The sequence below is a fragment of the Kogia breviceps genome, chromosome 15 (genome assembly GCF_026419965.1).
Source record: "Kogia breviceps isolate mKogBre1 chromosome 15, mKogBre1 haplotype 1, whole genome shotgun sequence".
Classification (NCBI taxonomy): Eukaryota; Metazoa; Chordata; class Mammalia; order Artiodactyla; family Physeteridae; genus Kogia; species Kogia breviceps.
This window is the reverse complement of record NC_081324.1, coordinates 75,727,357-75,752,794: the sequence shown is the minus strand read 5'-3', so window position 1 is coordinate 75,752,794 and position 25,438 is coordinate 75,727,357. Positions and strand designations below refer to the sequence as shown.

The 25,438-nt window shown below is 58.0% G+C and overlaps 1 protein-coding gene across 2 annotated transcripts in view; it reads left to right on the top strand.

The window, feature by feature from the left end:
- The window catches only part of RBM19 (RNA binding motif protein 19), a 124,755-nt gene that overhangs the window by 84,398 nt on the left and 14,919 nt on the right, over window positions 1-25,438 (top strand). For both annotated transcript variants that reach the window (XM_067014262.1, XM_067014261.1), the window contains exons 22-23: window positions 5,317-5,422; window positions 18,667-18,787. In XM_067014262.1, the coding sequence (XP_066870363.1) occupies window positions 5,317-5,422; window positions 18,667-18,787 (227 nt within the window). The remainder of the gene's footprint in view (window positions 1-5,316; window positions 5,423-18,666; window positions 18,788-25,438) is intronic.

The following is a 25,438-nucleotide window of genomic DNA, read 5'->3' as shown; positions in this document are numbered from 1 at the left end:
CCGTTGCCTCCCCCAGGCACCTTGCACACAGATCCCTTTGGCCAGTTATTAATAGACAAGACAGACCACACAAACTTCCAGTGAGCAAAGCACAAGTTCAGGGACAAACTGCCCACTTGGAGTCCAGCTTGGCCCATTACTACCTGTGGGGGGGGGGGGCCTTGGACAAGTCACTTCACCCCTGTCGTAGGTAATGACTCGGGGTGACCTTGGAGAAATCACATAACTTCTTTGAGCCTCAGTTTTCTCCATCTGTAAAATGGGAATAGCAGTGCCTAGGTCATAAGGCTGTTGTAAGATCATGTATAGCCAGTATTTAACACACCGCAGGGCACGTGGCGCTGAGAAGGACGGGGGGAATAATGGATATTACGTGTGTGTGAGTGTGTGTGTGTGTGTGTGTGTGTGTGTGTGTTAGAAAATTGGTGGTGGTTTATTGGAAAGGCTTTTTGATGCCAAGAGACTTAGCCCTTTTTTCTGACTCCAGAAGGAACAGAAAGAAGCCTGCAGTTTATTCTTATCACAAAACCACCCCTTTATCTCATTGTTGTTCACACCACACTGTTCTGGCAGCTGATTTTTTTTTTTTTTCCCCCTCAGCAGTGCCTTGAGTGCAGGTGTAGAGAAGTCAGGCCAACAGACTTCCCCCTGTGACTCAGCACTTCTGCCGGGACTCTGGTTCCTCCAGCGGATCCAAATAGGAGAGTGATAAGGGCTTGTGTCCAGGGAGCAGGGGGGCCTAGGCTCCTTGGGATGTACCCGACCCCTACTTGGTGTCAGCGTGCGGGCTAGAAGGTTAGGCCGGCCTCTCAGCCTGCCCATTAAACCCCCAAACCCGGGCATCAGCACAGCTGCAAAATCGTCAGGTTCGGCACCTCTGAAGGGCTCTCTCTGCCTCCCCCTCACTTCCTTGTCCCCACCTCACCCTACCCCATCCCATCACTTCAGTCAAGGAGGAGAGAGAGGATGGTTCATTCCTTTCAGTAGCAGAGCCAACCCTCCCCCCCGCCCCCCGCCGAGCAGCTGCCATCCAGGGCTGTGGCAGGTCCAGTCAGAGGGCGCCAGGGGAGGGGATCCCCTCGCACATGCAAGACACACACACACACGCATTGTGTCTGCGATCAGGCCTGTGTGCCAACACGATTTGCGTGCCTGGACTTGCTTACGAGGCCCAGGCATAATTGGCTTGCCTGGCTCCACACCTTGGTGCGCCCTCCCCACCTCCTCCTCCTCTTCCCCCTCCCTCCCCCACTGCACCTCGAAAGAAATTAAAAACGTGACAACAAACTCCAGTTGTCAAAACCCCACGGATCCCCACCAGTCACGTGCTCCTGGCGTGGCGGAGCGGGGCGGGCCTGCGGCATGGAGGAGTAATTGGTGAACCCGAGGTGAATGAAATAATTGGAAAAGTGAGGTGTGAGTTTGGTACTGAAGTGTGAGCCTAGTGGGGGAGGGAAGGAGGGCCATGTTTAAAAGCCCCGTATGTCCTCTTTATTCACAGCTTCTGATACAGTAATTGCTATTTTGTGGTTTCTATTATCTACACAGTGGGGAGCATCCGTGTCTCCTTCCCAAGTGGTCTGGGCTGGCGGGGTGGGGGGTGGGGGGTTGGCTCCTGGGTGCCCTGTCGTCTTCCTCCCTCTCCAGTCCCCGGTGGCCCTGCCCAGCCGTGCCCGGGCCTCTGCTCCCAGGAGGCACGCAGAACTTCCTGCAAAGCCACTCTTAAAAATGGCTCCGTGGGCTTTGCTGTCGCATGAGACCTTTAATAATGGCTGGTATTTATATATCACTTATCTCCAAGGAGCTAAAGGTACTTCATCTATTCCCCCTTCCCAACCTTTTTTTTTTTTGCTTTTTAATTCTCTTTTGATATCTCTCTGAGGTCATTAGTATCGGCTTCATTTTCTCCCACACAGTGGTTACACAAGCCACCGAAGCCATCCTTCCTGAGCCGGGAGGGAAAGCTCGCCTGAGTTTCGAGTCCCAGGCTGTGGGGCTTGGGCAGGTCACTTGGCCTCTTCGGCCATTGGTTTTCTCATCTGTAAAAATAGGAGGCAGTGACTCTTACCCCACAATCGTTGTACCTAGAAACGGTGTATTTAAAAGGCCTCGCACGCCACAGGCACTCTGTCATTGGTCACTGGGGTGACAGCCGCAGTGACGGTGTCTTGAAGCTCCAGCCATTCATTCCGGGGCTTCACGGGAATGGGGAAGTTCTGTCTAAGGTCTAACCCGAATCTTCCAGCTGCTCTGCAAGCCCTCGCTCTCTCGTGTCGTGGAGAATGGTGGGATGTTTTCAGCTCCTAGAGTCTTGGGACACAGCGTTTCCTTGGCCGTGCAGATGTCTGTCTGGACACCCCAGACGGGCAGTGACCTCCCCCACGGCCCCCCAGCTCCCTGGTCCCCACCCTCACCCCGTCGTGGATCGAGGATGCCCCTCCGTCCCGACTTTTCCCTGCCAAGCTCCCAAATGCCACTTCTCCAGGCCACGTAAGCATGGCTCCTTCAGCTTCTGTCATCAGCCTTTTTTCTCCACCTTTTAATTATTTTCCTCGCCTTTCTCCAGACCCTCAGCTGCTTACCATGCATAGAGCGTCCACAGCGTGCAGTGTGCTGCAGAGAGGGAGGAATTAACCTCACCAGTCTCTCCCTCTCTCGGTCTCTCATGCGTACACATACGGGTGAGGTCCCCAGAAATGAGCCACGGCTAAGAAGAACTGGGCAGGGGCCGTCGAGACCGTCAAGGGACGGGAAGTTAGAGCCCCCTGTGGTCAGAGGCAGGGGGTTTGCACCCAGGGCAGGCAGGAGGGACTGGGTCTGAGTCGCCTTCCCTTGCCCCGAGATCTCGGGCAAGTCACTGGGCCCCTCGGAGCCTGCACAGCGCCATCCTCACCGTCCCCATACACGGCCTTCTTTCTTCATGCCGGACGGGGCCAAGCCTCCGAGTGAAAGCCCCGCTCCAGATAACTGAAGAGGGTGAAACACCGTGCAGAGGAGAGAGCTCCTCCGGCCTCACATCAGACACTCCCAGGGTCACACTCTGGCCCTGCCACCTACTCGCGAGAACCGCTACCTCCCTGAGCCTCAGTTTCCTCATCGGAAAATGGGGGCGGTGAGACCAATAATAATTAACATTTGTGCTCCTCGTATGTACCCCGTGGCCTGGTTCGTGGAATCCTCATCACCACCCTCTGAGCGTAGGCGTGAAAACCCGATGGCCATGTCCCCCTTCCAGGGCTGCCGTTTCTTCGGTCCAAAACTACCCCCAGGCGTCCACGCTGAGCCAGGCCTGGGGCACCTTGCTGCAGATCCCGTGACGGGCAAGATAGCTGTGGTTTCCACCCTCGCAGAGCTGAATTCCAGCCCCAGGGGAAGGCAGAGCGTTACCCAGGCGTCTACACCGCAGCGCCCTGAGGCACAGTGGGCCCTGACCGCTGGGGGGGCATCCATCCCCGCCCAGAGCAGATCAGCCAAGGCTGCTCACGGAAGCCGAGGCCTGAGAGCCTGGAGGCCGGGGCAGGGGTGGAGAGACCGGCTGAGAGACCGGCACACCCCATAGGTTGTCTGTGGCCGTGTCTGTGCGGCACCCAGCATGACCCGGACGCACGGCGGGAGCCCGGCAGGGCTTCCCTATGCACTTCAGCCTCCTCGGACCAGGTCTGAGTCCATCAGACACAACTGTCCCCAGAGGCCCTGTGGCTCCCTGAAGAACTTGGTGCCAAAGCGCCGTTCATGTTTACCTAAAGGAGCCTGCAAGAAAATACGTGCGTCCCCTGCCCTCCATGTCCAAGGCCAGCCTTGACAAGAGGCTGCAGGGCTTCGCTGGAAAAAGAGGCAGCGTGTCTGTCGTGGGGCGTGTCGGCCTTTAGGTGGCAGAATAGAGCAGGGTTTGTGGGCAGGACTCCGCTGGGTTCTCCCACCTCACCTTCGCGCTGGTGTCCCGTCCCCGTCCCGTCCCCCCCCCCACCGCCGGCCCAGCCTCTGGGCTGCTCCAGGTGGGCCACGAGCCTCAGCCGGGGGCTGGGATGACTGACAGGCCTCCGTTGCCCGTCCTCTGCAGCCCCTCCCCTGCCCTGGAGGCTGGCCGTGGCGCCAGCAGCCCAGTTTCCGTGGCTTTTGCTCCAAGAGGCGCCGGGAGGGGGAGCGGGGCTGCCGCGGAGGTGCCCGGGAGACGTGCAGATTCATTTTGAGGCTTCATAATGCCGCATCTACACACCATCCTGCCTCCAGAAATTGGGCTGGCAGATGCCTGGTCATGCTGGCAGGGCTGCGGGTTAACTCCACAGATTCAGCTTAGATCATTTCACGAGAGCTTATGGCCTTTACTGTGTCTTTTGCCCAATTGGTCTTTGGCCCCGAGGCATCCTGCACCATCGTGTGTAGGTGTGTGTGCCCGGGCGCCCGCAAGTGTGTGTAGATTTTCCAATAAAATAATACCTCTTTTCAGATGCCGCGCACATTAAATATTTATCGGCAGCAATTTGTGCGTATATGTTTGACAAATGGACCTGAGGATTGGCTGGGGGCGGGGGAGTGAGACGGGAAAGCAAGGGAGGCCCGATCCTTTTGTCCAGGAATTTCTCAAAGGTTTATCCAGGGGGAGAGGGGGCGCGGGGGAGATGGTTGGAAGCCTCGTTTACCTGTTTGATCCCTGTTGGGTCGGGACGGTGGGTGGGGTGGGGGGCACAGCTGACTTTTCTCCTCCAAAGTCAGCTTTGTCTGACTTTGGCTTAGCAGACATCAAAACCCTGAGGCAGGAGGAGCAGGGGTTTAGAGGGCGTGGCTGTGTGGCTTTCAAGCGCCAAGTGCTGAAGAACCATCCCAGGTCCCAGATCCGGGAGAAGGGACTCGCCCTGCTTACTCAGTCAGATTCGTGGGGGTCCGTGGGCAGTCCGTGCTAACCCCGAGTCCGGGGCCCTGGCCTGGCCGGTGCCTCCCCCAGCCCAGCCATGCGTGCAAGGGGCTGCATCCCCCTTGCTGAATATTCATTCACCCCACCCCCTCACCCCCACTCCCCCGGGCAAGGGGAGGACCGGGGCGCCCGCCCGCCCGACAGGGGGGAACGGAAAATTCTCCATCCCCAGAGGAACGGTATCCCCAGTCGGATGGCACCCTCCCTGCCGGCGTGCTGGCCCGTGGGGAGCTGACACTGACACGAGTGTTCGTGCACGTGGCTGTGCACACATACCCCCCCGTGTGCATCTGCGGGCACTCCTCTCTTCTAACTGGAAAGGGTTAGCGGGTGAGAATCGGTCCTGCCTCCCCCCGCCCCCTTTGCAGGCCTCGATTCTGAAACTCCCGGGTTTTTATTTCCAGCACCTTCGGGGAGCTGAAGACAGTCCGCTTGCCGAAGAAGATGACGAGCATCGGCACGCACAGAGGGTTCGGCTTCGTCGACTTCCTCACCAAGCAGGACGCGAAGGTGAGAGCAGGGCCCCTCCCTCCCGGCCTCTCCTTTCTGGGTCCTTTGCAGGAGAAGCGGCAAGGCCTCTTCACAGACGCGGGCGCACCCCCCCACCACCACCCACTCGCCCTTCGGGTTTTCTCTCCCCTCCTCTCCCCAGCCCTGCTAATTTGCACAGCGTCCTTAGAAGAAAAGACCATGGGCCTTGTGTTTGGAGGAAGGGGCAGTTCTGTGTCCCGGGCCGCTCCAGGTCAGACAGAAAGTGTGGGAGATGCTGTGCACGGTGTGGAGGGGAACCAGGGGACAGCGCTCGCAGAGGAGGCCACCAGGCACCCCAGTGGGAACCCACGGGGACAGCTCTTTCCCCTCTTCTTCCTGCTGGTGCCTGGGGCTTCTGTTTTGTGCTGATTTCGGGTGCGCTCGGGCCAGGCAAGTGCTGCTGTGTGTAAGCACGTGTACGGAATTCCCTGGAGACAGAGCCACCTTTTATTTTTGAAGCAAGGCAGCCTCTCTGGGTGTGGGCTTGGTGCAGTAGGTCCTGGGTCCTCGTCCCCCGCGGCAGCAGACAAGGGGCAGAGGCTGTGTGACTGGGGTTCTGGCTGCGTCCGCGGTTGCTGCTCTCACAGTCCCAGCTCGGGATCCTGGGGGTGGAGGGGGCCGTGGCGCTGTCTTCGTGGGCTCCCTCCGAGAGCCTGTGCCACAGGCGTCCTGGCCTGTCTTCCCTTGAGGGCGCAGTAAAGCAAGGGGCACGTGTCACTAATGGCTGGGATCCCCTCCGCCTCTGAGGAGGCATCTTCAGAAAAGCAGAGTATTTGTTGGAATCACACTCTTGGCCTGCAGCAAATCGGCGTTGGTTGCCCGAGGCCCTGTGGGTGGAGCTGAAGGTGTCATCTCAGGGACACAGCTGCGGCCTTTGTGGGCCCTGGGAACACGCACAGGCAGAGAGGGTGCCCCAGGACTTCAGCAGGCCTGCCAACCACCTTTGTCTCAGCGTCTTGAACTCAAGTGCATGCTTTGTTGACACGTGGCCATGTTTGTCCAGACATCTGCGCCTCTTTCTTCTCGGCTGGCAGTCTTTCCCTCGCCTCCTGTCATGACAGGAGGACCGCAACCCCTTGCGTGCAGCCGGCCCACGGCCTCGATGCTTACCAGCAAGGCAGGCACCTGCGGGGTGTCCCCCCCCACTGGCTCAGAGAGAAGCCAGGGAACAGCCGTCCAGAGCACTGCACTTACTGCCGGCTGCTTGGCTCTCCCAGCCCTGCCCTGTGCCTCGGTCTCCTCACCTGTAAAATGGGAATGATAGGTCCCACGCCCACAGGGTGAAGGCAGATGGTGACACGGGTCCTGGCACATGGTGCTCGAGATGAGTGAGCTGTTTCCTCCTCGTTCCACCAGCCCAGGTCCCTTCAGAGCCACCAGCCCTCCATCTGTGGACAGAGAAGAGAGGGGTGCAGGCGGCGGTTTCTCCACTGCGTCCGTCTAGCCCTGAGCTGCTGTGAGTGTGTAGGACCATTGTTATCTGTGTGAGACTGCGATTAGGGGAGAAATGAAGGGGGATTCACTCCCTGCCCCAAGAAACATCTCTTATTAAGGGCCAGCGCAAGGGCTAGCTGTTAGAGCACAGACTCTGCAGCCAGAACCCTAGCACTCACCTGCTATGTGACCTTGGGCAGGTGACTTACTTTCTACGTGCCTTAGTTTCCCCCCTTATAAAACGGTAATAGAATTTCCCTCACCGAATCGTTGTGGGGCTGGGATGAGATGGTAAGTCTTAGAACGGGATCTGGCCTCCGTGAGCTCCGTCTGTTAGCTGTGACGAGGAGGAGGGTGGTGATGGTGGTGATCTAAGAAGGGAAGGAGCAGAGAGAAAAGTTGTCCACGCTTCTCCAACTAGAAGCTTCTTCCACGCGGCAGCCTCCCTCCAGAGCTTGAAGTCAGAATTAACGTGGCTCTCGGGACCCAGAGGGCTGGACCAGGCATGGACTCCCAGCTTTGAAATTCCACCCTCCCATCGCCAGGATGCAGTCAGTGTAGCTTTGTTCTCTGGGGTCATTGGAACGGGGCATGGGTGGGGGGGAGATTCTCGGGTAGCTGGGCCGTGCCAGTGCCCGCTTGGCTAGCACCTGGCACGGGGGGCCAGGCTACAAATGTTCTTTGCAAAGCCTAGCACAGCCTTCTGCTGACTTATGGAGATGGCTCCTCCCCCTCTGTCCCTTCCATCCTGGGCTCCAGGAAGAGAAAGGGCAGCCGAGGACAGCGAGGGCTCAACCCACACCCCCTCCAGGACTGGCTCTTGTAGCCCCTCACCTCCGACATGCGGCAGCCTGGCTCCGGCGCCGTCCCAGCCCCGCCATCCCCGCCTCTCACCGCACTGGGACGGGCCCTGCCGCCGCTGAGCGAGCTGGTCTCCCATGAAGTCTGAGCCCACCGGGAGCGCACCTCTCCTACCAAGATCCCTTTGCTCTTTTCGCTTCCCGGAGAAGCTGCCGTGACTTTTCCCTCTCCTTCTCCCTGTCTGTCTGAAGAACTTTATTGTCTCCCGAGTGGAACATTTAGCGCTCTCCACTGAGCCATAGAGCCGTGAGCGCTGCATATTGGTGAATAGAATTCTGAATATTGTAAATATCTGGTTAGCTCGAGGGTGGGCGTGAGTTTGAAGAGGGAAAGCAATGCTGGAAGGAGACATTGAGTTAGAAACCGCCCCCCGCCCCAGACCTTTTTTTCATCTCAAAAGAAGGAACTCGTGGGAATCCCAGGGCTGGTAGGGGAAACTCCAGGACCCCCAGTTTCTCAGGACAAGCGCCGCCCACCACCCCACCCCCACCCCCAGCAGTTCTCCCTTTGAAGCGCTTCAGGGAAGGAGACCTGCTTTAGAAATCGTTCCCGGAGCTTGACTGAACCCTGACCACTCGGCTCCCTCACCGAGGGCTTCACCACCACCACCCCCGCCCCGTTTCCTGCCGTGGGGCGTCCTCCCGGAAGATAGTGGTCAGTAACTCTTGGGGCATCAGCAGCGCTGGAACCTGGAGGTGTAAGCCTCCTGTGCCCCGGGGCCCCAGGCGGTCCTCAGAGGGGAGAAGAGGAGACAAGGAGGAAAAGATGAGGGCGGTGGACACATATTAGGGGGAGGAGGCAGGGAGGGAGTGGAGGCTGATTGTAGGTAGAACCTTGGGTCTGGAAAGCAGTGGAGAAACTAGCAGTTTCCAGGCTGGGCTGTGACCCCGGGTACGTGACTCCCACAGCACAGTACTCTTTCCTGGGCACCAACCAGTCCACTTTGCCAGCTGGCTGAGGAGAGAATTAGGCACCCTGGTTGGTCCCTGGAGGCATCCGCTCAGTGCCCCCATCTCTCTTTGGGCCCCGAGCACAGGTCATCTGCTTCCTCCCCGCCCCCAGGGACCCTGAGTCTTCCGACCTTGCTCCGTGACCCCGTGTTCCACCCCGCACATCCTCGGGAGCTCCGTCATCCATCAGGCCCCTCTGGCTCAAGCACACACCCCAAACAGGGAAGAGAATCCTAGCGCAAGGCTCCACGAAGAGCTCAGGGTAACCAGGCAACTGATGACAATAGCCAGAGGCTCCAGCGACCGGCCGAGCTGGCTTTGTGTGTGACATGTACACCGTACACGCATTGTCTCGTCCCAACCTGCAGCAGCCCCGGACTCAGCTGGAGATTTGCATAACTCCCTCCCTGATCTCTCCAGGCGCTTGTTAAGCTTCGTGTGTGCAGGGTCCTGGGAACCAATGGGAAGCCGGAACCTGGCTCTGTTGCTGAGATGCTAAACCAGGGGTGGGACCTGGCCGTCAGCGGGCTCCTCCGTGAGCTGGCACATTCTCCCAACCTAGGGCGTTTCATCAGCCCCCGATGTCCCGGGCATGAATGTCAGTCCCTCTGAAAGGGCTGCTATTATTATTATCTAAACCTCCATGTGTGATGAGCCCACATTTCTCCAAGAACCTTCTCCCACGTGCTGGAGGGAAGCGGGGACAAAGGTCGATGAGGGCAGACAGGAAGTCCCAAATGCGGTGCTCTTCCCCGGTGGCCTGGGTCTGCGCTTGTGTGTCGGGATGTTTGTAGTGTCTCAGGCGCCACGTGGTTCTCTGGGCCCTGATGATGTTTCTGGAAGGGCAGCCTCTTGGCGTCAGTAAAAAACCATCAACTTCTAAAAGCCCATCTTTGGGGCTTCCCTGGTGGCGCAGTGGTTGAGAGTCCATCTGCCGATGCAGGGGACACGGGCTCGTGCCCCGGTCCGGGAGGATCCCACGTGCCACGGAGCGGCTGGGCCCGTGACCCATGGCTGCTGAGCCTGCGCGTCCGGAGGCTGTGCTCCGCAACAGGAGAGGCCACAACAGTGAGAGGCCCGCGTACCGCCAAAATAAATAAATAAATAAATAAAATAATAAATAAAAGCCCATCTTTGGCAGGGACGGCGCTGGGCATTTGTGGTAGGAAGCCATTTGACAGATGGGTAAACTGAGGTTTGAAGGGATGGCACCACTTGCCAGAGCTGGGAAACCCCGCGTGTCGATCTGGTTCCAAAGTCCACAGATTAGCACTTCCTCCCTTCGTTCACGTATTCACTTAAATTGAGTGCCAGCTGCAGCCAAACCGTGCGCCAGCCTCCTTCTCTGTACACCACACCCCTCACCTCTCACCCATCCCCAGCAACTCACCAATTAGACATTTTGGAGGAAGGCCAAGAGGTTGGCCCTTAAAATATCTCTTGGGAACAAGCCCAGGATGAAATCAGCTCCTCCGGGGCCCCCAGAGGAGGAGTGGGCATTCCTTTAGGGGCCTCCAGAGCCACACACTGTCTCCTGCCAACCCTCCCAAGCCTTGGAGGCAGCAGCTTTCTACCTGGGCAGGTGACCTGGGATTCCCAACCAGCTGTGCCCGTGCCCATTGGCCAAGAGGCCACCAGTAGTCATTGGGATTCCACTTAGAAGCCACCACCTCCTCTACCTTTACTTGGACTGGCTGGTCACGGAGCAAGAAGGGAAAGAAGGCAAAGAGCAGACTTGCAGCCCGGAAACCAGAACATTCTTTGTTTCCCCCCCTCCCCCCCATGCATGCGCCTTTAATTTCTCCCTTCCCGGAGCCCACCGAGCCTTTGTACTTTTGTAGTTGCAGCTGTTTTTATTTGCCGCCGCTGCTGTTGTTTTAAAAGGTCTATTTTCACATGGAATGTTATCCAATTAGCAGAGCAATGTGTTGGCTTAAATAAACACTTGGGGGGAGCCGGCAGTAGGGAGATGGGAAGGCGGTCGGCGCGTTGGCAGGCCGCGCTCTTCTCTTCTCACTGGTAAACAACCGCAGCTTTAATTGGGGAGTCGTGCCAGTTAAAGTCTCCGTTCTCACTTCTCACTTTTGTATGGGGCCGGGGGAGAGGGGGGCGTGGACACAGCCCCAGGCCCACCCCAGTTGAGGTGATGCTGAGAGTTTCATAGGGGCGTCCCATCAGGCCTCTCCGCACCCATGGCCTTCACCTTGCAGATTCCGCTGAAACAAGACCAGGGGTGAGAAGAGGTGACGATGAGCAAGACAGAGCTTCTTAAGGCAGGGACAGCCGCCTCCTCGCTGGGCGCCCAGCCGCGGCGCGGGCGCCATAGACGGCGATCGCCATCGGACTAGCGATGGGTGGTGTGCGCTGCACACACAGACCCACACACACGTTTGCTTATCTGAGTGCAAGGAGGGCATCGAGTACAGCCTCCCCGGGGGCCCCGAGGGTGTGCAGCCAGGGTCTGAAGGGGACATGGCCCCATGGAAAATGAAGACTCCGTGGGCTGTGTCCTCCCTAGACAGCCCGTGTTCTCGAAAGGCAGGGCGGCACAGTGGTTAGCAGCGTGGCCCGTGGGGTCAGAGCCGCCTCCTTCCATCTGCGTGAACGTGGGCAAGGGGCTTCATGTCCCCGCACCCCAGGCCGCTCATGCCTGCAACCAGAAACGGTCTGCGTCTTGAGGCAGCCGTGAAGATTAAGTGCAAAGCGGTGTGCCGAGCCCTCCCCACAGGCCGTGGCACAGGACACCAAGGGAGCGGAGGCGGCGGAGCGTCCCGGGCCCCGCGGGGCAGAGGCGCTGTGCTTTGAAGCCGAGGTATCGGTTGCTTTTTGTCTCCTGAAATGTTAACTGGACACAAATCCAGGAATTGGGGTGCTATCCCCACTTAGTCTGTGTTAGGTGTGTGCACTCGTGCTTGTGTTTTTCTGTTTGTTTGTTTGGTTGTGCTTGTGTTTTAATGGTAGGTTTTGCCCAGTTCCTATCGTCAGGGCCCAGGGGTAAAGGAAAACGTGTTTGAATCCTGAGCCTTTCATTTCAAGGCATGGATTCGGGCTCAGCCAACACATTTCCGGGCTGAGAACCCGGGATCAGGACAGGCCACCGTCCTCGGGCTAGCAGATGTGCATCCCTCGTCGCTGGGGTACGAGCAGCCCCCCGCAGCGTGCCCGTCTGCTGGCTGTATCTCTCTGTCCCTCTGCGTGCCCTGAGGCCTGCCCAGCCCCCGGGGCGAGGGGGGAGCTGTGCCACGGCCACGGAGCTCCACTGCTCTGAGGAGGCCTCAGGTTCAGATGTCCTCGATTCAGATTTATTCGGCGATCAGGACCAGTTCCCCAGGAAAGGTAACCAGCCCAGCTGAGCTGGACAGCCTTCCTCCCTCCCAGCAGCACTAAGTAATCATCATTTTAAAATGTAACTACTGGGAATTCCCTGGCGGCGCAGTGGTTAGACCTCTACCCTTTCACTGCCAACGGCCCGGGTTCAATCCCTGGTCAGGGAACTAAGATCCCACGAGACGTGCAGTGCGGCCAAGAGAATAAATACATAACCTAAACTACCAAGGTCAACATCACAGGTCCCGGGACTCAGCCCCTTGCCCACGTGCCGGGCGCTGGGTTAAATGAATAGTCATTATCTTACGTATTCTCAGCGCCAAAAAGGTTGAAGCACCTCCACTTGGCAGCTGAGAAAGTGAATACTCAAAAGTTTCTCTCCAGATCAAAGCCAGAAAGCACAAGACCATGCTTTGCGACTCCCTGTGGAGCTCAAGGCCATTACCGGGCCCCACGGCCTCGTTGCCTTGTCACTTCTGGCCCTTGGCTACCTGGGTGGGCCCTCTTTTCTCTCTCCCCGAGGTCAGAGGTGGTGCGTCACCTTCCTGTCCCCTGGTTTAGTCCCCTCATTTTGGCCCATAGCAGGTCCTCCAGGGATGTTGAGTTGAATTGGATTGAGCTGAGTGCATGGATGGGTGCAAGGAAAAGACGTCTATTCATCTGAAAGATTTTAGACACCACAGCCCAGAAAACGAGTCCCTGGGTGTTTCTCTTAGAAGCTTGCCCTCAGCACCACGGCATCGTAAGTCGGAGGGGCCCAAGGTGCTGAGTAGAGGCCCACAGTTGAAGTTACCAGTATTGTGCAAAGAGCCCCACTTTTTCTGGGGACCAGCTCTTCCCCGGTGGAGGCCAGAGGTAGCTGGAAGATTTGCTGGGAGCTCACTTCCAGGGGTCCGGGAGCATTGGTACAGGGTCAGATGTGATCTCCCCCTCCGAGCACCCAGGATGCTGTCCACAAGGAGATGATACAGAACGTCCCAGGGCAGCAGGCTGTCCTCCCAGAAATCATAGGCCCCTGTTTTTCAACCCCCTTGGCAGAGAAGGAGCCGAGCCCCCAGCAGGCCCAGCTGGGCCGGCGCCCCCATTCCCTGGGCTTGGCTGCTGTGCTCTGAGCCCCGTGGTCGTTCTTGGCCATGCTTCCTCCAGGATTCAGGGGCACAGATGGTTTAGGACAGGTTGGCGGCGTCCGTGCTCAGGTGGATTTGGCATCTGCCGAGAGATGCAGCCCTCCCACTCGGCGAGAGACAGCAGAGGGGCTGAGAGATGCCCTGGACGTCTCAGGACAGGAGGCCTGGCCTCAGCCCGGCCCGGGAACCATGGCCCTTGGGACGGGAGTCCTGCCAAGGGCATCAAATGGGCTTTTGTTGCCAGGAGGCAGAAGCCCGTCTTCCGGGGAGAGCCGCAGAAAGGTCAGGCCCGGCACTGAGCTGGCAGCCTTCCAGTGCCTTCCCTGTTCTGGAAAGGTGGCTGCCAGACCTGGTCACAGTCTAGCCGGCACTGGAGGCCAGGGCTCTCGGTGCTCACAGTTGGTGGCTTAGGTCAGAGGAGATGAAAGAGGTGTGTTTCCAAGACAGCTGAGGCAGAGAACCGGGTGATGGGGCAGCTCCAGACTCCGGCTAGACCAGCTCAGAGCAGCCCTTGTCGGGCCTCACGTTGTCTAAGACCTGCCCTCGGAAGGGGGCAGTCCATCTGCCCCGGGTCAAGGCAAAGGGACTTCAGGCGACCATCTGTGTCGGCAAACAGAACCTAACCCCAGATGGTTCAAGTGAAGAGAGATTCATGGAGGGGTAAGAAGGGCTCGGGCGGGGGAGGGGGGGGGGGGGCTCTCCAGGGATGTGACCCAGCCCCACCAGGGCCAGTAGCCGTGGGAGCTGTCGCCACCTTAGGCTAAGGGACCTTGAAGGGACAGGTGAGAGCCTGAGCTGTCAAGGAGGGGCCACCGGCAGGAGCTGTGGTCCTGGAGGGAGGGATCCAGGGAGAAAGTCCTCGACCTCTCCCTCCAGCCTCTCACTGGCGCCTCCCATTTGCTCGTCCTAAATGGAACCCAAGGCCAGCGAGCCCTGGTTATGCCCTCCAGGGGAGTCAGCTCTGAAAGCCCGGAGAGGGGGTGCAGGGGAGGATCAGGAATAACCAGCACGAGCCCATCGGATGATGAAGGAAGTGGCCCCGAAGTGGCCGGGGTCGGGGGGGCCTCATCTTCTACAGCATCCGCCTCTTGGCCAAACCAGTGCACCCTTAGAGTTCTGTTCTAGACCTTCAGGCTTTGGCAGTGACCCAGCTGGGCGATCGGGTGTTAGTGGCACAGGTGACTCTTCCCATCCCAAGGTCCCAAAGTCACGCATGTTGGGAGCGGGGCCTCCTGTCTGTCTCTGTGCCACACCCAGGACTGTGTATGTGTCAGCTCTTGTCCTAACCAAAGGCAGAGCCTCCCACTTGTACAGGACAGGACAGTCGTGGGCGAGACGTGCTTCTTTGCCTGCTGCCCTCATGGGCTGAATTTCAGGGGTTGGAGGGGCCAACCAACCAATATCTGCATGGTTCGCCCTGCAGATATTTACCGAGCACGCTCTGTCCCGAGCTCTGTGCCAAGGGTAGCCAGGATAGAGGCCTCCCTCCGAGGTTCAAGGTCGAGCCAGGGAGCCCGGCACACAAGCAGGCGTTAACGGGGCAGGTGTTCTTAAGGAGGCTGGGGGCGCAGGGCATGCAGAGGGCACCTGGCTGCAGTCTGTACGAGGGGAGCCCTTCCGAGGCTGAGGGGGCTGTTACGAAGGCCCAGGGATAGAACACATAGAGGCTAAAAGGAAAAGTAAGGAGGAACTTGACCTGCATACCAACCTTGGCCTCAGTTTTCCTTTCCTTGAAATGAGAGAATGATGTCTGTTCTCATGAGTAGGGTGAGGTCAAGTGCTTAGAGTTCTCTGGAACCCAGGACATCTCTAATCCGTGGTATGAAGGCCCTTGGGTGGCAAGGGAGGAACACAGGCAACAGAAGCAGTATTCGGAGAGAAGCAAAGGGCTGGGAACAGCTAACTGTCCGCTTCCTCCATTGCAGCGCCCAGCACTCCGTGGAACCCCGGGCACCCCGAGATGGCCACAGCCCTAGAGCTGGGGTTCGGGAAGTCTCTGTCTGGGGAGAAGGTGGTGTGGGTTTCGGTGGAGTCTAGTGTAGGCACAGAGACCTGGGGGGGAAGCTGCTAGAGGAGAGCAGGCCAGAGAGGCCGGGGCTGTGCCTGGAACCTTCCCCTGCACTGGCCCCAAAGCCCCAAGGCCCTGGGGCTGTGTCTCCCCATCACCCTCCCCGGGTCTCACATGTAACAGGCTCTTTGCGTGAAACACAATTACTCGGAATTATCCAAGGCCAATTTTAGCCAGGAATCACTGTCCTCCTGCCTGCGACAGTTTGGGTTCACCACATTCCAACCACTAGGGCTGGAAACACAACCTGATTTCCTATTAACCTGAGGGGACTAGAACCGGGAAGGGTAATTCTGCTATTTTTGGAGATTCACACGTTGTGCTCTAACCTCAAATACAAAAGAGCTTTTGTACCCTACTTACCATTCTTCCTGCTCTTTAGCGTGATAATGGGAAGTTGAGGGCATACATCATAATAATAACAACGGCCAACATTTAGGTGAGAATTACCATGTTCCAGGAAGTGTGGCATCAGACTTAACAGTTCATTGAATCTGCGCATCCATTCTTTGCTGCTACCTCTCATTTTACGCATGGGGGATCTCAAGCTCAGAGAGGTTAAGCACCTTGCCCAAGATCACACAGCTTGTGAGTGATGAAGCACGGATTTGAACCATCGTAGCCCAGGTCCAGAGCCCCCAGTCTTAATTGCCGTGCCCCCTCACCTCTTAGAGTGAAAAGCCCTTCCGAAGAGGAGATGAGAATTTGCAAGGGGTGATGTCAGAGAGAGGCTGGGAGAGGGAATTTTTAGCAACTCCTGTAATGAACAGAGACCGCTCCAGGCTTTGCGTGGCACGGGAATGGGGAGTGGGTTTCCAAGGGTAAGAAAGAAACACAGATGTGACGGCTGGAGTTGGGGCATCTCGCCCGGACTCACCTGCCAGGCTCCAGTACCCCCTTGTCCTGACTCTGACTTAGTTCCTACCAGATGCCACCTCTTGGCCGCCCCCATCCGAGCGTGTCCCCGGAACCGCAGCTCCTCAGGGACCCTGGCACCAGGATGGAGTAGTACCCGCCATGCCAGACTCCCGACCAATTTCACTCCCCCCTCTTAAAACCCCAGCTCCCCCAATCAGGCTGTTTCTCTGCCTCACCAGCTGAGAACGCGTGTGTTTTAAAGCTCTGAATGGGCCATTTCGGCTTGGAGTCCAGATGCATTTTTATATCCGCATGGAAAAAAAAAAAATGCAGAGGCTCTGCTGGCAGTCAGAAAGAGTTTTTTAAATTAACGTTTAAAAAAAAAAAAAAAAAGGAAAGAAAAAGTTTCCTGCACCTGGCCTTTCTCAGAAAAGCACGAAGGAGAACAAAAGCATTTCTTTAATTTGGGCCCATGTCTAATTTTTAAAAGATGCATGTCCCACCCACCTCGCACCGGTGCTTTTCAGATGCAGCCGTCTATCAAATACCTGCTCTCTGCCACCCTCGGGGCTGATGGTGTGTAAGTCTCACAGTTAGCCCCATTTTACAGGTGAGGAAACTGAAGCTCATGGGGGGGGCAGTTGGCTTACCCAAGGTCACTGTTGCCTTCCTAGGCTGCTGTAAGAGACTGGGTGGCTTAAAACAACAGAAATGTCTTCTCTCACAGTTCTAGAGGCCAAAAGTCCAAGATCAGCTTGTCAGCAGGGTTGGTTCCTTCTCAGGGAAAATCTATTCCATGCCTCTCTCCTAGCTTCCGGTGACAGCCTGCGTTCCCTGGCTGTGGATATCACTCCAGCCTCCTTTGTCACGTGCGTTCATCCTGTCTGTGTCTTCCCATGGCCATCTCTTACAAGGACACCAATCACACTGGATCAGGGGCTCACCGTACTCCAGGATGTCCTCGTCTTAATTTAACTGCATCTGCAAAGACCCTGTTTGCAGATAAGGTCACAACCTGGGGTCCCAGGTTAGGATTTCCACCTCTCTTCTTTTGGGGGACCCAGTCCAACCTCTAACAGTCACAGTGCAGATGAGGCCAGAGAGGGGCTGGTTCCAATCCAGACCCCTGGTTATACACTGCCTCTTCACAGCATCAAAGAAGCAACAGGGACAAACCCCGTGGCGCCTCTTCTCATAGCAGGTGGCGCTGCCTGCAACCCAGAAGCAGAGACCAAGATGCCACCACCGGCCACTGCAGCTCCCTGGTGCTGACATCGCCCGGGAGCCCACCCCTTCAACCTGGCAGTAACCCGAGGCCTCTCCTCTGTGCCGAGAGAAATTGCAAACGTCTGTGGTGGCAACACCACCTTCACGAGAACTAACACCTGTTGAGCACTTACCGTGCACCCCCAGAGTGTTCTGGGCACTTTGCATGTTAACTCTTTGTCGTCTTCTGTAGAACCCTAGAGGATAGTGCCCTTAACATTCCCATTTTACAGATGAGGAAACTGAGGCCAGGGAGATTCATTTCGCTCGCCCAAGGCCTTGAAGCTAGGAAGTGCAGGACCTGCCCTGCCCAGGCAGGGTGGCCTCGGAGCCCAAGCTCCTGGCTACCAGGTGCAGTGGCCTCTGTGTACCTCGGGGGTGTTTTGGGAAGAGCCCCAGCACAGAGCCAGTTTAGCTCTAGACCTGGTGATGTTTAAGAGGGAACTCACTGGTGCCATATGAATCCATCTGTAGGAAGTGTCCAGAATAGGCAAATCCACAGAGACAGAAAGTAGACTAGTGCTTGCTGGGGGGCAGGGGGGATAGGGAGTGGCTGCAAATGGGTACAGGGTTTCTTTTGCAGTGATGATGATGAAACCGTTCTGCAGTAGGTATGATGGTGGTCACACGACTCTACGAATAGACTAAAAGCCGTTGAATTGTAGACGGGTGGCTTCTGTGATAGTGGCTTGTATGTATGGTGAGCTATATCCCAATGAAGCTGTTACAAAACAAAAGTCAGAAAGAGGGAAGTAGGCAGAGTGCGGGGTTGGGGGGGGGTGGTCGGGGAGAGCATGTGCAGGTCCCAGGCCGCTGAGCCCGGCGCGGAAGCCAGTGGCTGGGGGGCCACGGCAGTGCGGTGGCCAAGGGAGCCTCGGCAAAGGGCAACAGAGAGAGGTGGGGGGCGGAAGCCCCAGGACCGGCGGAGGACGGTGCCGCCCAGTGACAGTGAGGGGTCCGTGTGGTTGTCATCGAGGGGCCGGATGGGCTCGGCTTCCTCAGGGCCCCTGGCAGCCGGGTGGGAGGCCAGCCGTCTCACGGGGTCGCCGTCCCCAGACGGGATGGAACACGGGAGGGAAGCCGGCTGCCCGGCCCAGGCACCAGTCACAGCCCGGACAGCGGATGCGCTGAGCGCACGGCCGCTTGCAGCGCTGTCCCTGGGCACGTAAGCCACTAACGGAATAGAAGTGCCCATCAGCTCCCGACACCCGCACTGGGAAGCAGGTGTCGCGGGGCCGGAGCTGGCCTCTAGGTTTGCGGTGCCGGCGGGTAGGAGAGCGGGCTGTGGCGTCTGCCGGTGGCTCTTTGCTCACGCGCTGTGTTTCGTTCCAGAGGGCCTTCAACGCGCTGTGTCACAGCACGCACTTGTACGGCCGGAGGCTGGTGCTGGAGTGGGCCGACCCCGAGGTGAGCCCGCAGGCCCTGCGGCGGAAGACGGCCGAGCACTTCCACGGTAAGAGAACTGGCGTCCTCCGGCCGGGCCGCGGGGGCCAGGTTCCTGCTCCTCCCTCCGCCTCCTTCACGTCTACCCTCCGCCATCCGTACGCTTCTCTGTGCCAGTGGGAGGTGCTGACCCGAGTGGGCGGCACCGGTGGCCCGCATACCCTTTTGGTTTCCTGGTCAAGTCAGGTCACTGGGAGGCCTGGCAGGAAATCGGGGAGAGGAACAGCCTGGGTCAGGGTGGCTATCCCCCCGGCCCCCCCTCGCTTCCGGCCTGGCTGCTGCCGGCTGGCTGTCGTTGCCACCAGAGGCCACGGCTCACATCCAGTGGCTCTCTGCACCCAGCACCCTCTGTCCGGGGTCCGGTGGCTGACCCAGGGACCACTTGCCCCTGATTTCCCTGCACCTGCTCCCTGTTTACCGGCCCCTCCTCGCTTATCCAGTGTGAGCGCCTTCCGCTTCCTGCCCGGGCCCCGATGGTCACAGGACCTAGCTCCACCTCTTATACACCTTGGTGCCGTCGCACAGCCTCGCCAGTGATGCAGTCCGTGCCCAGAAAATACTTACCTAGCGCCTGCCGTGTCCCAATGCGAGGAGTGCAGCGGTGACCTCGGGGGGCTTTGGGTCCAGGTGGGAGGGGCTGCAGGTCCAGAAAGGCCTCCCCGCAGAGGTGACGCTCGTGCCCACGGGAGGGTGGCCCAGGGTTGGCATGAGTGTGACACATGGAGAAACGGGGCGGCCCGTGTGGCTGGAGAGGGCAGCCAGAGGCCTCCCACGGGCCTCGCCTTCTCTAGCACATTGTCTAGAAACAGCGCGGAAGCCCTTTGACTCTAGCTCCACCTGCCAAACCCTTCACCACACACCCCCGTGCCCACCCCAGTGGCCTTTCCTGCCTCCTCCTTCCCCATCACGCCTCCCGTGGAGGTCGCTGTCCCCCAACGCCAGGCAGGACTCTGTGTCTTTGCATATGCCGTTCCCCCTTCCCAGAATGCCTTGCCTGTCAGTTTGGTTTTCCTTTTTTTTTTCCAACCTGGCAAGTGCCTATCCAGCCTTTAAGGCCCAGCTCAAATGACACCTCCTCCAAGAAGCCTTCCCTTTCCCCACCCCCTACCCCCAGGTATCAGGAATGGCTCCGTCCTCTGCTCTCCCACCTGTGTTCCTAAAACTCCTTGCCACGTCGTCATGTATTTCTTTTTTTTTTTTTTAATTTTATTTATTTATTTGGTTGCACCAGGTCTTAGTTACGGCAGGCGGGCTCCTTAGTTGTGGCATGCACGTGGGATCTAGTTCCCTGACCAGAGATCGAACCTGGGCCCCCTGTATTGGGAGCGTGGAGTCTTACCCACTGTTCCACCAGGGAAGTCCCCGTCCTGTATTTCTTAACGATTCTCCTCCTCGCTGGACTGGCGCCTCCCCCAGGGTGGAGAGCGTGCCGTCGTGTGCCGTCATGTCACCTCTGTCACTGATTGGATCAACTCCGGACCCCCGTGCCAGCCTGGGCCAGTCTGAGGCTGGGGAATACATAAGCAAAGGCAAACGAGAAAGCAGAGCCATCAGGGCTAAGTACACAGTCGCAAGCACACAACTCAATAAGTCCCCAAATCCTGCCGTGCAGGAGGAGAGCCTATCCTTATCGACAGCCATTGACCGGCCTAAATGCACCCATCGGCAAATGTTTGTGTAAGGGACTCTCCCGCCCCCCTGCCCCCCACCCACCCACCCCGCGGGGGAGTGCAGACTCAGCAGTCCTGCCCTGCATTGGAGAGCAGCCCCCTTCAATAAACTGAGCTCCAAAGACAGCATTTACTGCCTTACTTACCCCAGCAGAAAGCCTCGGCTGGAGGCGTTTCTGTGGGATTGGCTATCTCCCCCTATCAGCTGCAGGCCGAGGCCCAGACAGGGGCAGATACAATAATAATATCAGGAAAGACAGCAGGTGATTTGCATACATCTTCCCCTTAATACCCCAACAGCCCCGTGAGGTGGGCCTGATTAGCCCCGTTTTGCGAATGACAGAACTGAGACCAGCCGAGCATTAAAGGGACTCATGAAAGCTACTGTTTATTAACGGCTTCCTCTGTGCCGGGCCGTCCTCTGTATGTGACACGCATTGTCTCTTTCATCCTCACGGCAACCCTTCCAGCCATGGGCACGGCTGTCTACATTTAACAGACAGAGAAAGAGGTTCAGCCGTGTGCCCAAGACATGAGAAAGCCTAGAAAGTGCACAGCTGAGATTTGAACTCTAGACCAGCTCTAGAGCCCTCCGCCCCGCCCTGCCACAACCCCACGCATGGCATTATACGAGCAGATGCCACTTGTAAAAGCCTTGGGCCTTCGTTAGATCTAGGGGTGTGTGTGTGTGTGTTTACCGCACGGCTTCCTTCCTCCCCACTCATCCAGGCCCTGAACCCAGAATGTTACAGGGTCCCTTCCAGAAATGGAGGGAATGAATACCAAATCATAGTGAGAAACATAGGTGGCCCTTTAGAATTGACACCCTGCGATGTGCATGTTACCTTGTCCCCATTTACAGATGAGGAAACCGAGGTGCAGAGGTGAGAGAAGGCCCCACCAAGGCCAGCGCTGGGTGTCAGAGCCCAGCCATGTGTTTGCACTTCTTTTGAGTCCCCTTGAGGGGACACTCCCCCCCCTCCCCCAGGTTCTGGAAGGGGCCCCCGGCTCTGAGCTAACCAAGTGTGCAGAAAGGGAGCCCTGAGAGACCCTCCCCAGCACCGCGGGTGGATGTCAGGGTCCCAGCAGGGAACAGAACTCACCCCAAGCCTGCCATGCAGAGGTGGGGGTGGGTGCAGAGGTGAAGGGGCAGCAGGAGGAAGTGATGCCCCTGGGGTCCAGGGAGAGCGGGGGCCTTGGGGATGGCCAGCTGGCCCCCAAGTTTGGAGGGATGCAGCCAGTGCCAGGGCCCTGAACCAAAGCAGGGAGGGAGCCAGGCAAGATCTGCCTGCTTCGCCCTCGCCCCCGTCTCTGCTCTGCTCTCCTCCCGGCTCTCGCGTCGGCCCATCCGTCAGCCAGAGGGCCAGGCTCCCCAGGGGCGACTCCTTCCAGGGGTTGGAGTGGGACAGGGGGGGGATTGGCAGCACCAAACAGAATATCCAGCATCTGTGGTGACCCACAAAGGTCGGGGCATAGGGCGGAGGTGGGGGGTGGGGGGTTTTCTGGGGGGCCAGGACCAGCAGTGCCTGGCTAGGCGGGGATGTGTTCCGTCCAGAAGGGTCACTGGCAGGCATGGCCGAGTGTCACACCTCTAGCCGGCCTCCCCTGTCTGGGGCGTGAAAAGGCAGCAAAGAGGTAGCCTGGAAGTTCGGGGCCCGAAGAGTCTGAAACAATTACCTATCATCTTTATACAGCACTCTTTCCAAACAAATATATGATAATCCTTAGAAAACAAAAGGACACTATCCAGAGCACAGCAAGATATGAGATAGGGGTTTTTAACCCAGAATCCATGAAACCTTGTCTTCATGGGCCCTAGTCTAGGGCTGGCCTCAGAGGGGCTGTGAACACCCAGAAACGTTATTATCTGGTACGTGTTATGTATGCGTGTGTTTACCTCTCTGGCAAGAGGATCTTTGTTGTCATCGGATTTTTCTATCAGGTCATGGTCCCCAAAAAGTTAGTTTTAGGAGGAAGAGCATCAACTCTGGAATCGTCAAGTCCTGGATTCTGTAGCCTCCCAGCTGAGGGTCCCAGGACAAGTCACTGTGTCCCTGGGGCTTCTGATTCCCATTTTACAAATGGGGACACAAGGTACCGCCTTATGGAGTACTGGTGAAGATGATCAGGACAGTAACAAGAGTAGCACCAGCTGCCCTTTTTTTTTTACCCACACAACACCCCTAGGAGGCAGATGCCCTTAATCACCCCGTTTTACAGATGAAGGGACTGAGGCACGCAGAGATGAAGTAGCTTACCCGGGATCCCACAGGCAGTAAGTGGTAGAAGCAGGGATGGAACTCGGACGGTCTGGCTACAGCGTTCCACCCTTGGGGTGACTGCTCCCTGCATCCTTCCCAAGTAAGCAGGACACCGCGGGGGGAAACAGGGTAGACGGGTCGGCTGAGAACAGGTGCTCTGGAAATGTCAGCCCTCTTACCCACCCACCCCATTGTCTGCGTGAAGTCTTTGGAAACGGGGTACCCACGGCAGCCCTGCATACCCAGAATAGGGCTGCTGGCCTCCTGCCCTCCGGACTGGACCCTTTTCCCCTGCTCTGCCCCTTCCCTGTGGTGAAAAATACCCAGCTTGCTTGTGTTGAAATCCACATTGTTCAGAGCGTCCAGGGCCCTGACAGACTCCGAGGGCAGGTGGGACCCATGCCCAGTTCCCTCCCCCAGCCCTGATCTGTGCCAGGAAGGCACTCAGAACCCAGGTGGAGGCCCCGAGCCCCACTTACCCAGCCTGAGCACCGAGGCCACGACAAAGGGCTCCCTGTGGAAGGTGGGCCTCGGAATGAACGGCAGGCATCTTAACCATCGGGCGGGACCCAGCAGGAAGCTTGCTGGTGACACCGTGGCCTCTGAGCTGCCCTCGGGGACAGAGGGGCGGGGGCAGAGAAATTGAGAGGAGCTTTGGCCCTACTGTGGCTGGTACAGTCAGAGTTCACACTCTGCCTCTGGGATCCTGCTCCCCCGGGGGAGGCTGTGGGGGTGGGGTGCTGGTGGGCCGAGAGCTGCCCAGGCCCTGTGACCAGCCCTTCTCTCCTCCATCGGTCCCGGACAAGCCTAGGTCAAGGCACACAGCTCCATGTGCACTTCCGGCCAGGTAACACTAATTATTATTATTATTACCATGACAACTTCCATCTGTTAAGCCTCACGCCGTGCCGGGTACTGTCTATGGGCTTTCACAGGCGTTGATCCTGCGGAATCCTGGGAGGTGGATACCGTCATTATCCTCAGTTTCACAGACGAGAAAATTGAAGCACAGAGAGGGCAGGTGATTTCCCCAGGGGTGCCCAGCTACTAGTGGCCGAGTCAGGAGTCAGACCTGGGCTTTTAGCCATCCCGCTGGCGTCATGTGAGCAGCTATGCACCGCTGCCCCCTTAACGTTTCACCCCAGTGTGCGTCCTCACGTCCGTTCTCGTACCTCAGGTAAGTCACTCGGCCTCAGCTTTGTCATCTGTACAGTGGGACTAGGGTGCCTACCTCATAGGGGAATTGGGGGGCTTACAGGAGATGATGCCCCTAAAGCTCTCGGTGCACAGTGCGAAAGCAGCAAGTGTTACTTAGCCTCCCCTCCCCTGCGAGGCGCTAATGCTTCTTCCTTCTCTGGGCCACCAAGAGCACTCCCTGTTTTCCTTGCATTCCGGTGGAGCCAGGCCGAGGGAGGATGCTCTCTGGGTGGAGGAATGAGACATAAAGAAGAACCCCAGTTTTTCGAAGCCCGGACAGTAAGGAACGTGTGAGAGAGAGAGAGAGAGGGAGGGAGAATGAATGAGAACGAATAGCCCATCTCCTGGGCAGCGCTCAGGACGGTACATTTGCATCTGTAGATGCCACCTGTCCCCACGCCTGGCACGTGGTAGGCTCTTAACGAGCACACGGTAACAACGAGGAGGAGGAGGATTCCTCGCTGGGAAAAGTGCGTGATGTCTCGCTTCCCGATGCAGTTGTGGGAACTGAACACACTCAGCACCCAGTCCGGACGTCGCCACTTATCTAGGCTCCCTATCCGCAGCCAAAAAAGCTCTCTTCAAAGCCCCCCTCCCGGCACCCCCTCCCCAAGCAGGAGGGTCTTCATTTCACCCAGTGTCCCTGTATCATGGCAGGGCGTTAGACACTCCCTTGCAAGTTGATGCTTACGAAATACCCATCAAATGAAACAGCCGAGGGCAGCTCTTTGAAAGTTGTTCAAAAAGCTGCCCTGGATAGGCAAAGCCCTTGACCCCAGACAGCGGTGCTTGGGCCGAGGGAAGAGCAAGACGGCCCTCTGCCGCAGAGCCGCCCTCCCCTCTCCCCTGTGCTCTCCCTGCCTTCCTTCCCGGCCCCTGGAATCAGCCTTCTCAGCTGCAGCTCGGCAGCCCCCCGGCAGGTGAAGTGCTATTCTTCAGTGCCTCAGTGTGGCGGGCGGGTGAAAAGAGAGAGCGCAGAGGGAAGAAAGAGGAAAGTCGGCCACTGGCTGTGTCCTTTTCTTCCCGAGCGTGTTACAAACCAGCAGGGTCGCGGCATCGAGAAGCTTTCAGGGCCACGGCAGGCCGCAGGACCTGCGAGCGCCACCGACAGAATATAATGGTACGGAAGCAATCCGCCCGCACAGCCCTCCGTTTTCCAGCGGGCACAGCCAGGGAGGCCTGGGCAAACAGGCTTTTATTGGGCCGGGAGCATGGCTCTGCTTCCCGCCGTTGTCTTATTCCAGCTGGGAGGACTGATGGGCTGTGGTTAGCGGCTGCACCTTTCACCTCCGGAGCTGGGAGCGCAGACACGACCGGCATGGCAAGTGGCTGGCAGCGCTGCCGTCGCCCGCCTGCCCGCCCGCCCCCACCCTCGGCCGAACCAGGCCAGCCTGGGATGCAAGATCTGCCACCTTCAGGCCCAGAGGATGGGCGCCTGTCCCATTGGTCACTGGCCTCCAGCACGGTGGCCCTCCTAGCCAGGAAGGAGGGAGCCCGACTCCTGGGGCCCTTGACCCATCGGCCTGGCCCCCA